Source organism: Populus euphratica, unplaced genomic scaffold (genome assembly GCF_000495115.2).
Source record: "Populus euphratica unplaced genomic scaffold, PopEup_1.0 scaffold36.1, whole genome shotgun sequence".
In the NCBI taxonomy this organism is placed as follows: domain Eukaryota; kingdom Viridiplantae; phylum Streptophyta; class Magnoliopsida; order Malpighiales; family Salicaceae; genus Populus; species Populus euphratica.
The window spans coordinates 177,232-191,306 of NW_011499908.1; the positions used below are offsets into that span (position 1 = coordinate 177,232).

Genomic DNA, 14,075 nt, shown 5'->3' on the forward strand with positions numbered 1-14,075 from the left:
GGAAAGAGTAGACGACAAGTCTAAATTGAATGGTCCAGCAGCCCACGAGGTGCCCTGATCAGAACGCCGCCCGCCATTGTGTGAGGAAGGACTGTGTCCATTTTAAGCTGGGCTTTCTTTTTGTTGGCCCGAATGGTGAATGGTCTCCTACCTCTTCACAACCACTTGTAAGCCGTGTTTTAATGGTATTATTATATCCAAGAACCTCGATGCTCGAGTATTTGATAATAAGCTGAAGAAAAAGGACGAAATTATCACTTACGATGGAGTGCAATAGTAGCTTTCATAATAATAATATATCGATGTAGCTACTAGCCGAATGCTTTTATCCTCTTATCTCTTCCTATTTTATTTCCTCTGTAAAGGTGGATTCACTCAAGGTCATTTGAGGTTATCGTTAATTGCATATGATAATTGGTCAACGGAAGGTAAAAAATACAAGTTATAGGTTATCTTAGGGGCTCAGATGGAAAGGCACTCCTATTGTCATCCGCCTCCAATGTTTACTTGCCAAGATTAGTGTATCTGATTTTGGCGGTCAAAAAGGAGAAATGGTAGTCAATTAGCGTCGGACCATGGTGGGTCTATTGCTGGCAAATCACTTCCGCACGGTCCCCCACTAAGGACTCTGAATGTAATTAATCTGTCAAGATTGGACTGGGAGGCTAACGGGTCTTTGAACTGGAGCCTGCATTTTCGCCGTCAATCAAATACATCTAGAGGAAGCCAGCTCTATATAGGTTCTGCTAAGTCAAGAAGCAAGACCTAATTGCATGAGACCATTGGCAAAATTAATGATCCTCACTGGATTCCAAATATGCTCTCGCTTGTTACCTGGAAAAGAAAAGACTGCCAATCCCCCTCGGAATATTAATCCAAAAAAAAAGAAAAAGTTTTTCTCGAGGGGGGCCTATCTATAACAATTAGTAAAACTATAGTTTTACCAGTCTCAAGCTAATTACAGCTTAATTGACTAATATATATATATTTTTTCCCGTTCTCCAGGGATAACCAAGTGGAGGCTGCTTTTGCGGGCGTTTCCTTAATGTTCCTGACAATGTGGCATGGTACTCGAAGAAGAAAAGCAAGCTAGTTCGTGAGTACTGCAAATTGCAGCCATGAATTTCATGCAACTAACCTATATTTGCTAGGGAAATACAAATAGCGGGTAATTTGTCACGCTCATTGCCGTGGTGGACAAAATGCTTGAAAAGGAGACAAAACACACCTTTGATATCATTTGTGCTGCAAATATTGCAAATCAATGTTCAGATGTATAAATTTCCTTTCATTCCATGCATACGTTTCCGATGTGAAGGCAACGCAATCAATTAATTACTCGGCGGCAGCATTTTCTCTTGATTAATCAAACACGCAATGTTAATTAATAATTCAAAGCGTTTCCCATTTCACAACGTCTAGAACAGCTTCTAGCTAAAATTGACCATTTTTTATATCTCGACCGCCTTTATGATCAATCAGATGGTGTTCATGGGCTGATCATAGACCAATTATAGGGCTAGTGACGTGATACTCGTGAAGTCAATCTTTTTCCACACATACCAAAAACTTAATTAATGATTAAGTGAACACCAGTTGTTATTTCATAAATGAGAAACTTGAAAGGATCAGCTAAAGTTGAATGTGGTCGATATGTAGCATGCATGGCATCGGCAACACTGCATGCATGTCATGCATGGATTCTCCATGATGATAATGACCATGGTATAGTGTTAAATATAAGTGGGTGCAGCATAAAAAACTAAATTTATGTAGCTCGGAAAAGGACAGACATGCTCATTCTCAAACGATGGTAGATCCGCATTAATAGGTTCACGTATTCTCATGCACAAGATAAAAGTAGATTAAAGAAAGAGTGGTTAGAAAGAAGGAAAACAAAGGTCTTGTTGGGAGTTGACTTCCCTGATTAGGTGTTTGATGCCGAATCTCTCAGACCTCCCCTTTCTAGTCTTATTTTAATAGTTTTAACAGGAAAACCAGCTTATACCATTGCTGAGAAGTGATCTTCACTTATATTTCCAAACTCCATTTGTTTATTAACTATCCCTTTTTAATTATTGGATGCTAGCTGTACTAGCATTGATCTCTTATAATTTCTTTTCGCTGGCATTCTTTCTTTATAGTAATCCAAGAAATATTATTATGATTACAGGGATATTAAGGAGATGGCAAACTATATATATATAAAAAAATCTTGATTGCATGGAAATTAAAAAGAACAAAGTAAGACTCCTAAGAATATTCGAAACAAAATCGTGGATCCATTAGAAAAAAAATTTTGGACCTTTAAAAAAAATACAAGAATATATAAATTCAGCTTTAAAAGTCTTCAATCATAAAACAAAAACAAGAGGGTGAAGAGTTAATTAAAAGATTGAATCATAATCTGACAATTGATCCTAAAAAACCGGATTATTCTTAACTAGCAATTTGATGTCTTCTGTTTTCCAGGAACTGCTTGGAAAGAAGAGACAAAAACATACTAACACACAATTGCTTTTAAACTGATAACGAGGCATTTAATTGATTGAAGGTAATAAAATGCATTAAGTAAATTAAATGAGACTAAACCAATTATACACAATTAACTAAGTTGATTGACTAAACTCAAATTAACCCTTTTCCCACTTAAATCACGAGTTGAATTGACTCACTCGTGCAGCAATTTTTGTCAAATGTGCACCAGCTCAGTTAGTGTCCTCCAAGTCCAACCATTGTAAAACCATGGATGGATTAATTTGAAGTTCTTTTTTCCATTCAAAGACATTCTCAATTAACATTTGCAGTCACAACTCACGCCCAATAATATTTAATTTAATACCAGCTAACCATGTCAAAGGGTGATTTTGCCAGGAGAAACCATTAATTTCTTGGACGGCTTTGATTTCTCTCAAGATCCTCGTGATGATGAGTAGTTTTAAGCTAAAGAAAGTGGAAAAAAGCTTTAGTTAGTGGTTACATGTCATGCCGAGATTTGATTACGTATATATGTATAGCCCATAAATGTAGTTAGAGCACACGATCGAGGATGTGATATTAGGTTTCATGCATAAATAATACTGTATGCTACCTTACTTTTTATGTAGAAAGCTGAAATTAAATTGTGCGTGTGGGCCATTTTGTTGAACATCGAGTTAATTATAAAACCATGACGATCTTTAGGCATGAATTATAAAAAAAAAATATAGAAAAAATAAATCTATATAATTCGGCCTTTAACTGACCTAAAAACAAATTAAAGTATTTGATCCATTAATGATTTGTTTCCTTCTTTGTTTTTTTGGTAATGGATTAATGATTGTTTTCAATAAGGTGTTTGTGTTTCTTTTTTTCTTTTTTTTACTTCTTGACTTCAAATGTAATATAGATGTTATATACATGTACATTGACATTTTAATTTTAGGACAACAAATATATATATATATAGGCCAACAATTTTTTTATACATTTTTTTTTCTTGAGATTTTTTAACATCGAAAAGTTACTGCTACTTGATATGTAACTCAGTCATTAAATTGAAAATTAGAGGAAGACTCGGGATCTTGGCATGCACGTTGCTTGGCACGAAGGCTTAATTATAAATCTTAGTTTGGGATTGAGTTTTTTTTTTTTTGTTACTATATTGAATTTTCTGTTAATTTGAATATTGGACTATCAACAGGAATCCTTAAATGAAATGTTGACCGAGTCAAATTGCGTAATAAGTGCAGCGGTACAACACTCATTTTAAAATTTGAATTTTTTATTTTTAATTATTTTTTAATTTTTTTAAAGTGTTGATATTATTTTTTTAAATTAACAAAGTGTTTGTTGCTGATTTTTTGAAAATTATATTTTTTTGAAGCATATATTTAAATTCCACGGATCAAACAAATATTTAAATCCTACCTTTAAATTAATTTTTTTGAAGATATTTTTTATATTTTTTCTAATCACTTTGATATATATATTTTTGCTTCTGAGATTATTTTCTCTTCTCCTCTTTTAATATTCGCGGGGTCCATGGCATTTAATCTTGGATGAAGGCAGGGAAGTCAAGGCTTTCGTTAAAAGTTACCGTGCTTCTGGACTTGCTAGCTCTAGTCTACTGGGGTCTTCTTTGTTCGTTTCCCCTACTGATCTAGTCTATATATATATATATATATATATAATCTTCAGTTTTCAAATGCTGGCCCATGCCTAAAGCATAAGGTCGTGATGGAGCACATCCAATAGAATTTTTCTTTGTCAGCTACCCAGCATTGCTCGAGTTTCTTGATACAATGGTTCCTAGCTTTGTCTAACTAGTTATTTATTAATCCAACTATTTTTTATTGGGAATTTAACTTTGATACTCATTTTCGAATCATGATTTTAGTATTTCCCTAAACTAACTCCCACGCCAAATCCATATCTGACATCGGGTCTAAGTTTTTTCATATATGTCGCTAATAATTAATTATTAATACTGATATCAAGACTCTTATCCAGGATGATTCCCCGATAAACCACAATCACCAGACGCAGTACGATGATTCAATTTTTTTAATGTACAGATAACCTCTCAACATTATGTTTTTAAATTAAATGGATCTGATTTAGAATACCATAAAAATAAGAAGTTAGCTTTTTTTATTGTTTTATTTTTCTTATCTGATCAAGATCATTGAGTTTATAATTGAAAGTTACGATGAAAGAATATATATATATGAGAGGATCCAGTTCCAAAATACCATGCTTTCACTTCCATGTACCCAGAGGGACTTTTATCATAATTGTGTTAAGAATGAAATTTAAAGTATTTTACAAATGAATTAAATAGATATGGATATGCTATATTTTTCCACACAAAAAAGCTAGTAGTAAAACTTGAACTTCAAACCTTCGGAGTAAGTAAGTTTTATCTTTATCTCCTGAGACCAAAGCAATCGGTTCGGTTGAAATGAATATGCTGATATCACATGGGAGCAGGGCTCCAATAAGTCTTTTTTGGCACACCAAATATGTTAATTCATCGTGATATTAGGCTAACCTAGTCGAAAATAAATCAAATAAAATCATAAAAGAAACTTCAATGTAAAAGAGTGAAACCACAAAAAAAATTCTTAAAAAAAACAATAAAAATAATATCAAGTAAAAACAGGTTAACTTAATAGTAATGTGATTATTATAAAATTAAAATAACCTAATAAAAAAACAAAAAAAAAACACGAAGATTAATTCTCAACCAATTAAATGTCAAATGATAAAATTAAAATAAAAAAATTAAATATTGAAGGATCTCATCTAATAAAAAAAAATGAGAATGCAATAACCTCATAAAAAATAAACTAACAAAAATCAAAACTCAATTTCTAACAAATTAAATATTAAAAGATGAAATAAAAAAGATATAATAAAAAAAAAGTTGACAAAAACTCAACTTAAGTCTATTTGAGTTGGAAAGAAAAATTTGTAACCTGGTTGTGATCTCGAGACAACTATATCAAAAGTAAATTGAATAAAACTAAATTCAATTATAAAATAACCTAATGTTGAAGAGTAAAATAACTTAGATTATTTTTAAAATCAATAAAAAAATCTAATAGAAATCAAATTAAAAAAGTAATGTTTTAATAAAATTTATATTTATTAAAGAAAACATCATTGGCCACAACTTAAGATTTTTTTATTAAATAGTTTAATCATTTTATTATGCTAAAAAAAATTAAAAGGACAAAAAAGTAAATCTTAAAAAGTTTAATATTTTTTTTGCTTTTAAAAATAATTAAATCAATTTATCCAAATGCATTTGAAAATAACTAATGAGTGATATAAAAAAAAACTATTTTAAACCTCATAACAAAACAAGGATGTTGGTTAAATGTCAAACAACCAAACAAATATATGTCAGAAAGACCCGAGAGAAATCGAAGAGTTGTTGACATGGGTGCCACGGTAAGTGGTCTTCGATAGAGACAAAGACAAAATCCGTGATTCTCGACGCAAAGATAGTGGGGCATGCATTTTTCCAAGTTAATTTGTGTGTGAACTGGCGGGTGACAGGCTAGCAAAGCTTGATAGGGCTATCCTCCATTGATGAGCTATAATATTCTTTTTTGCACACATGCACATAATCTTCATCATATTTTCTTGCCTTAATTGTTCTCTTATATACCATTAATTTATTCCTCGGTTTACTAATCTCGAGCTGATCATGAGCAAAAAGTTCCTTTCTTTGAGAATGCCACAGAGAAACCCATTTAAATAAGTGCATGGAAATTCTAATACATTGTGCATTAGAGATCCAAATTACTATAGAAACATGAGCGTGTGAAAACTTTAAAGAACAGGAAAAGGCTACTTCTATGTACGTATGTATAATTAGTTCGGTCCAAATTCATTGAGTCTCTGCAACGAACTAAGATAATAAGTAAATCTTTACTTAATTATGTAAATATAGTAATTAATTTTTTAAAAGTAATATATAAATTTTACTTATATCCCAAAATAGATAGATAAGAACTTATAACATGGATAAAAGGTACGTGTTCGGGTGAGAGAGGTAGATATATAATCGTGGAGGTTCCATTTAAAATTCTACTTTTTTATCATAATTTTTGACAAGTAGAAGAAGTTTTGAATTTAAATTAAAGTCTAAGTTCAGGATAGGTGAAAGAATATTCAAGGAAAACATTACTTTTATTATATAGCTCAACTCTAATGGACATCTTCGAGAAAAAAAAGAAATTCTATAGACATAAAGAACTTATCTTATATACGGAATTACATGTACACCGAGTGTATGTATATATATGCATAGTTTGTATATGCTACATGTCATTTTCCCGCACCTAGCTCTAAACTTAATTATTCATCATCCACCCATCCACGCATAGTATAATAAATGCATGCCAAACTTCATTATGCATGCATGTCATAAATAAAATAAGTATAAAAAAGTAGACTAGCTATACATCAAGAAGACAGATGAAAGAGCCAGCTATAGCTGTATATTCTCCATAGTCAAGGGCTAGGGTTTTTGAATTCCCAATTCTTGAAAATATTATTGCTTATGCTTATCTGATTTTATTCCAAAAGAATATTAACCCCATTTTCTCTAGTCTGAGGTAAGAAATTAAGATGAAACTGAAACATCAAAAGTCATTTTATAAGACACCTAGACGACACTAAAATTCCTAACTACTGTTTCTTGATCATTCACATAGAATTGATAAGGGAAGACAGCTAAACTAAGCGAAGAGAGATGGAGGGAAGTGATAGTTTTGGAGGCTCCAAGTCAAGCTATTCTAACAAGGAAGTCGAACAAGACGAGGGTGATGAGGAGGAGGTGGATAAAATTAGTTTCAAATCCAGAAATGAAGGGGTGAGCACAAGCAACAGCTCAGTTGAAGAAAATGAAAAGAAGGCAGCCAGTACCGGATCTGTACGGCAATACATTCGCTCCAAGATGCCAAGGCTCCGGTGGACGCCGGATCTTCATCTTTGCTTTGTTCATGCAGTTGAAAGACTAGGAGGACAAGAAAGTTAGTACTCAATTAACACTCCTGGTCTCCTGTTTTATTCCTTTTTCTTTTTTTGATGAATGATCTGTTCTTGTTCATTAATTTAATTACCGATGGGAATTCCATGAGGAATTTGCTTCTGATAGTGGGAATTGTATTGATCTGTGCAGGAGCAACCCCAAAGCTTGTTCTTCAGATGATGAACATCAAAGGCCTTAGCATTGCTCATGTCAAAAGCCATCTTCAAGTATTTTGATCTATACTAGCTGTTACATAAGTTTACTTATGCACTGATTAGCTAACAATTTTCTTTTTTTTATTTATTTGGCCCGATTTTCCTAATTTTATGTATTCTTTTGTTAGATGTACAGAAGCAAGAGGAGTGATGAACCCAATCAAGGTAATTATTATATAATCCTTTTTTCTTTTTATCAAAGAAGTAATCTTTCCTGTATAAATAGATAGAGTATTAGGGTTTCTCTAGGGGATTGTAATTCTCTCTAACTTAGGAAGATACTATTGACAGGCCAAGGGCTTTTTTTGGAAGGCGGGGATCGCCTCATCTACAACCATAGCCAGCTTCCCGTGCTACAAAATTTCAATCAAAGATCTTCTTGCAATTTAAGGTATGAAAGTCTTAACTCCTTGTTCTCCTATTCCAAACCAAATTCAGATTCTAAATTGGTATATCCTGACAATCTCTCTCTCTCTCTTTCTCCTTCAAGATATGGAAATGCTTCTTGGAGAGGTCACGACCACCAGATGTATAGCCCTTATAAGGAAGGAACTGCTCTCAACAGATTCAAGCATGGACTTTATGGCTCGGTATCTGAAAGACTAGTAATTGGACGCAACAATCACAATTCACTTAATTATGATTCGAGTATCAACATTCCTTCTTTGAATGTACAAGCTACAAGTAGAACCCATCAATTTCTAGAAGGGGTCAAGTTGTTTCAAGTATCCCGACGGGAAGAAAGTAGACCTGGCTCAATGGAATCAAACTTCATAGCCAAGTTGCAAGAGAGATCAGGAATAGATCAAAAGGAATGTTTGAACACCACTAGTTCCGCTGACAAAAATTGGAGAACAATTCAAGAAATGCAGAAAGGTTCAAAGAGAAAGACTTCGGATTCAGATTGCAACTTGGAACTGAATTTGGCGCTGAAACTATCAACTAAAGATGAAGATGGACTTCAAAAATGTGTAGCTGATGGTAGTTTGTCTCTTTCGTTGTCTTCAAAGCTTGGCAGATCGATGGAAGGAGATGGAAGTAGGAAGCATGCAAGGATGGCAAGTACTCTACATCTGACTTTATGAATGGGACAATTTTGAGTGAGATCTTGAAGTACTTACTTTTCCTGGACCAATATGCCTAATGATAATGTCATGTTCCTGCATACAAGGTAATTTTAGTCATTATCTGATCTTCTTTTGTTGGTTATGTTGTTTTGTATGCAAAATCTCAAGTCGCTGTAGGCTTCAGCTTGGTGTTCCCAATGAATAGACGAATATTTTTAGCATTACAAGATATGCATTTTGGGTTCTGGGTATTGTTTTCTGATTAGTGAAGATATATAGGTCTCCAATATTTTAGCAACTCTTAGCTACCTTTGAAAAGAAAAAAAAAATGAAAATGACATTGATACTCAAATCATTAGCATGAAAATCCTTCAATTATGTTACCTATATATCATGTAGGCTCGTAGCTTGATTTAGAGAAGAATAATTCTCCAGAGGGAGGGGATATATGGTTTTCCATTGGAATATATATATATATATATATATATTGATTGAACAGTGCCCTTTTACACTTTGCTGATGAAATGTCTGATCAGTTCCTATATATACTGAAAAAACTATTAATGATGTATAAATGCATGAAATGATTCATGGAGATTGGAGTGACAGAAGAATTAAAAAAGAAACCTCTCATATGCAAGCAAACCTATAAACCATAGAGAGTAGTGCAGCGCGCGCGCGCGCGCGCCCGTACACACAAGTCTGCTACCAGTCAGCGAGTAACTTTGGTTTCCACTTTTTCCTCGTGGAAGTGATTGGTTTTTCAGTTATTCATAAATGCAAGAACTGTTGAGTTTAATGGCATTTTTAACATCTCACGGGATCAAACTTCGAACAGAATGGTCTTCTAATTAAGAAATAATGCAGGAATTAATTTTGATATTGAGGAGAAATTAATTAATGCTATGCCATTTAATGCTTTTCTCTAGCTTTTTCAGTAGCCTAAGTTTGCTTAAACGATGAGCGAGATTAATTTTATGATAATTGCAGGTTTTGGGAAGAAAATAATTTTATATATGTGCGCGTGTGGGGAAGGAATATGGAGTATATATAAGAGATTGGAATATTTGAAAAACTGTAAAACTAAATGCTGGATTTTGAAAGACAAGCATTCGCTGTTATCGTATATTGCATGTGGCTTTCTTTCCCTTGTATTTAATGCCTGAATGTGTTTTCACTAGATAAAAGAATTCGAATATTTTTTCTAATATCTTGGGATTTTCATTCTTGGTATCGAGTTGATTGGTTGGATTTTTCTAAATTTAGAAGTGGTTTGCCCTATGAAAATTCCGAATTTACATTCTGGATTAGTTTCATTCCAGGTTGTGTAACAAATTATACACACATCCACAGTACTATTTTACTAGATTTGGACCCGCGCGGGTCAGTTGTTTTTTTATATAAAAAAATAATATTTAGATGATGAAAATGACATATCAAAATTTTTTTTAAAAAAATAAGAATTATAGATATAATTCTAATTAAATCAAATAAGTTGATTTTATTTTAATTAGATAATAAAAAATGAAAGACAATTATAAAGTGATAAAATAAAATAAAAAATTATGATTACTTGGAAAAAAAAATTCTTTTGAAGTACAAGATTGAATAAAGAAGCTTAAGTCTACACGAGATAACATCACAAATATGAAATCTAAGTAATTAATAAAAGCAAGTTAACCCGAATTAACTCACAAAACTCATGATCCATGCTATCATATCAGGATAAATCAACTGAAAATAAATTGAAAAAATTAAAAAGAAATTTCTTTTAAAAAAATATGAATGATGAAATAAAAAATAAACAAAAAAAAATTGACTTACATTAATTTTTTAAACTGTGACCCATGTTATTAGATTAAAAATACCTTACATGAAAAAACCATGAAATATAATCTCTAACAAATCAAACATTGAAAAATAAAATTGAAAAGAAAAATTAATTATTCAAGAGGTTCCAAAAAAAAGCAATTAAAAGAATAATAATAAAAAAATCAAAATAAAAAATAAATTAGAGGGCAACAAAAATCTTTTGATTGGAGGGTGAACTCAAAAGTGAAAAAACTTTAACAAAAGGATTAAAAAACAAAAGAATGAATATCAAATTAAAAAAACACACCATAAATTTAGATTAAGAGATGAAATTGAAAACTAATAAAATTTTTATAAAAGGGTTAAGGAAAAAACTAAAATCAAAAGAATAAGAGCTAAAATAGAAAAAAAAATATATGTGAAATTGATATTAAAAAATAAAATTAAAAAAATCAAAACTTTACAAAAAAAATCAAGTATAAAAATTAAAAAGCAAAAAAAAACATGGACCATATATAAGAAAAAACAAATTAAAAGGTAACTCTAAAATTTAGAGAATCAAGTACCAAAACTATGGAGAGAAAAAATAAAGGAAAGGCTCCCGACATTAAATCTAAGATCCATTCAAGACACATGCCAACCAAACATGAATATGCCACCAAAAGGATTCGAATGCCATCCGAGAAGCCACAGTTTAGTTACCAAGAGAAGCCACAGGAGTCTTTTAAAGATCACAATAATCCTTCATGTACCGATACATGCAACATGTTTGTTAACTTTGTTTTAATATTTTTAAATATTAAAGTACAGATTTATTTCTAGTCTATCTAACAATAACAAAAGAAAGGTTAAAAAAACAAAAATGACCATCAATCAAAACTATTTTTTATTTCAAGAATATTCTAATAATTTAATTGTGCATTTGAAGCTGAAGAGACAAAGTGCCTTCATATTATAAAGATATTTTAGTATTTGTACTATTTAAAAAGGAATAAAAAAATTCAACTACTCTCACCAGCCATACCAAATTTTTATGTCATGGGTACTATGAATTTGACTCTAGAGTTCTAGTAAAATAAACATTATTTGAATCTCTCTTTCCTTTTAGTTTATTTTATGTTTTTTACTATTATAAATAATGGACTTAAGGTAATTTTATTTTACTTTTAAGAAAGAAAAACACGGTACTAAATGAGCTTCAAACTTACTAGTTTTATGTTGAACTCTGTACTAACCAAGGAGTTGCTTTAGGGTCAATTATAAATAAAAAAATAATTCTACATTAACACTAAATTAAGTTTATTGACATAATGTATAACAAAACACATATTCTGTTAATTACCGAAAACCCTAGAAACAATAACAACTCAAAGTTGCAGAGAAATTCTTGGTTTGTAAAATTATTATTAATTTAAAGATGACAAGTAGCTAGAAACCAAGACTTAGCTTAAATAGCTTGCCATAAATAACCAATAGCAAAATAAGAAATAAATTACCAAAAACAAATAATCAAAAAGTAAATAGTGGGGAAAGATAAATAGGAAATGTATAGTTTTTAAAGAGTAGCAACAATTTTTGGAGTGAATTTTGATTTTGAAAACGACTTCTGCCTTTAAATTATCTTTCTGAATTAATATGATTAGTGTCAATCAAAAATTCAAATTGAAGGTTATGGCAATTTGTGTTAGCTCTTCAAGATTGTTTTCTTGAAATTCTTCCTATTAGTTTAATCTATGAATTCATCAGCTAACTGTCTTGTCTTGTATCAGACACATTGAAAAGAAAATTTAATTATATGTTGTATAAAAATTTTGCAAATAATAATTGCACTAGTTAGTATATATATTTAGTTTACATTCAAGTAATTTATAAAATCATGGTAAATTTATTATCATAACAAAAAGACTAGCATACTAATATATATAATCTTGCATAAATAATAGAATCCCAATCCTAGCATGCATGTTAATATATAAAATTAAATAAGAATCAAAATTATATTTATTTAACATGAAAAACAAACATTTAGACACTTTGATTACAAACAATAAACTAGAATTAAACATGATTTTTTTCTAGTTTAAATAAATTTAAATTATGTAATTTTTTAGCTGAAAATTTTATTCATATAACTTTGAAAAAAATTTATTTTACAATGAATCCAAGCTGAAAATTAAACTTAAGCTCGAGTTGGCACTCTTGCATGTGGGTTGAAGTCCAAACTTCATTTTATTTATGATATCTTTTTTTTTAAAGCTTATATGTTTCTTGAATCTAATAATTTTAATTTTTTATTTTATAAATATGAAAAAAGTTTTGTTGCTTTTGTATTTAAGATAAAAATTTTTAGAGAGTTTTAGATTGTATCAAAACATAAACATGTTAATCAATTATTATTAGAGATTAATTTCTTCTTCACTCATAATTTATTTAACTCGTATTAATATTCTATGCTAGAAAGAGTTTGTATTAAAATTTAAATTCTAATAAAGTTTGAATGTAAAATTGAGTGGTTTTCATTTTTAATTTGTTCTCAAATGCACTAATTAACCATCTTCTTAAACAAATTTTCCAACTTTATGATCAAGCTTTGTTTGCAACCTTAATCACATAATACAATTTTATATCGGGCTCGGCTTTGCTTAACAACTTCAATTATGATTTTTCATATGACCAAGAAACACACTTGAGACTTCTCTTTGCAAATTTGCAACATTCTTTCTCCTCCGGTTTATAATGGATTCTAATTCTTGAAAGCTTTTCGAAGTTCGGGCGCGCACGGAATGATGCTTTCTTATTCATGACCATATATAATATATTTCCCGAATCTACCAAGGGGACTCAGCATTGATATGCAACATCACAACATCAATTTAAACTCCCGATTAGGTTTTTGTATTTGAATTCTCGAATATATTATTTCGGTATAAATTGAAAAGTAAAAGAGTTACATGTTTCAAGAGATTGGTTTAGGTGATGAGAAAAAGATTCATTAACCCAATTTATGTACGCGGGTGTAATTAACCTAACTCATATCTATAGCTATGTCGACGATTCAACAATCAATTTTATATACATTATACAAAGCTTAAATGCATTGACGATCGCAGATACACGCAAGTAGAAAGTACAGATGAGCTTTGACAAATGAACTCTAGAATTTCCTTATAGAAAGAAGCAAAGACATGGTGATGTGGCTTCTAGTCTTCATTTAATTCAACTCTCTACTACTAAATTGAAAGAAAAATATACCAGCAGAGTGCTTAAAATATCTTTAGATTCTCATATCCAAGAGAGTCAGACAAGGGCTTGTATCCCTTCTCCAGTCAACATGGAATGTGTTTTGAACTAACGATTATCTCGAATATAAATTTTTTTGTGAGAGGACTGATACTGGAGGAGACGGTCGAATATTCATTCAGGACCAGCATGAAATATTAACTTGTGTATATATAT

The 14,075-nt window shown here is 30.9% G+C and overlaps 1 protein-coding gene across 1 annotated transcript; it reads left to right on the top strand.

Moving 5' to 3' along the window:
* Positions 1-6,978: 6,978 nt before the first annotated feature.
* LOC105133555 (putative two-component response regulator ARR21) lies at positions 6,979-9,127 on the top strand. Its single transcript, XM_011037598.1, has 5 exons — positions 6,979-7,526; positions 7,676-7,752; positions 7,869-7,905; positions 8,032-8,131; positions 8,231-9,127. The coding sequence occupies exons 1-5, from the start codon at positions 7,247-7,249 to the stop codon at positions 8,823-8,825; spliced, it is 1,089 nt and encodes a 362-aa protein (XP_011035900.1). The 5' UTR covers positions 6,979-7,246; the 3' UTR covers positions 8,826-9,127.
* The last annotated feature ends 4,948 nt before the right edge of the window (positions 9,128-14,075 follow it).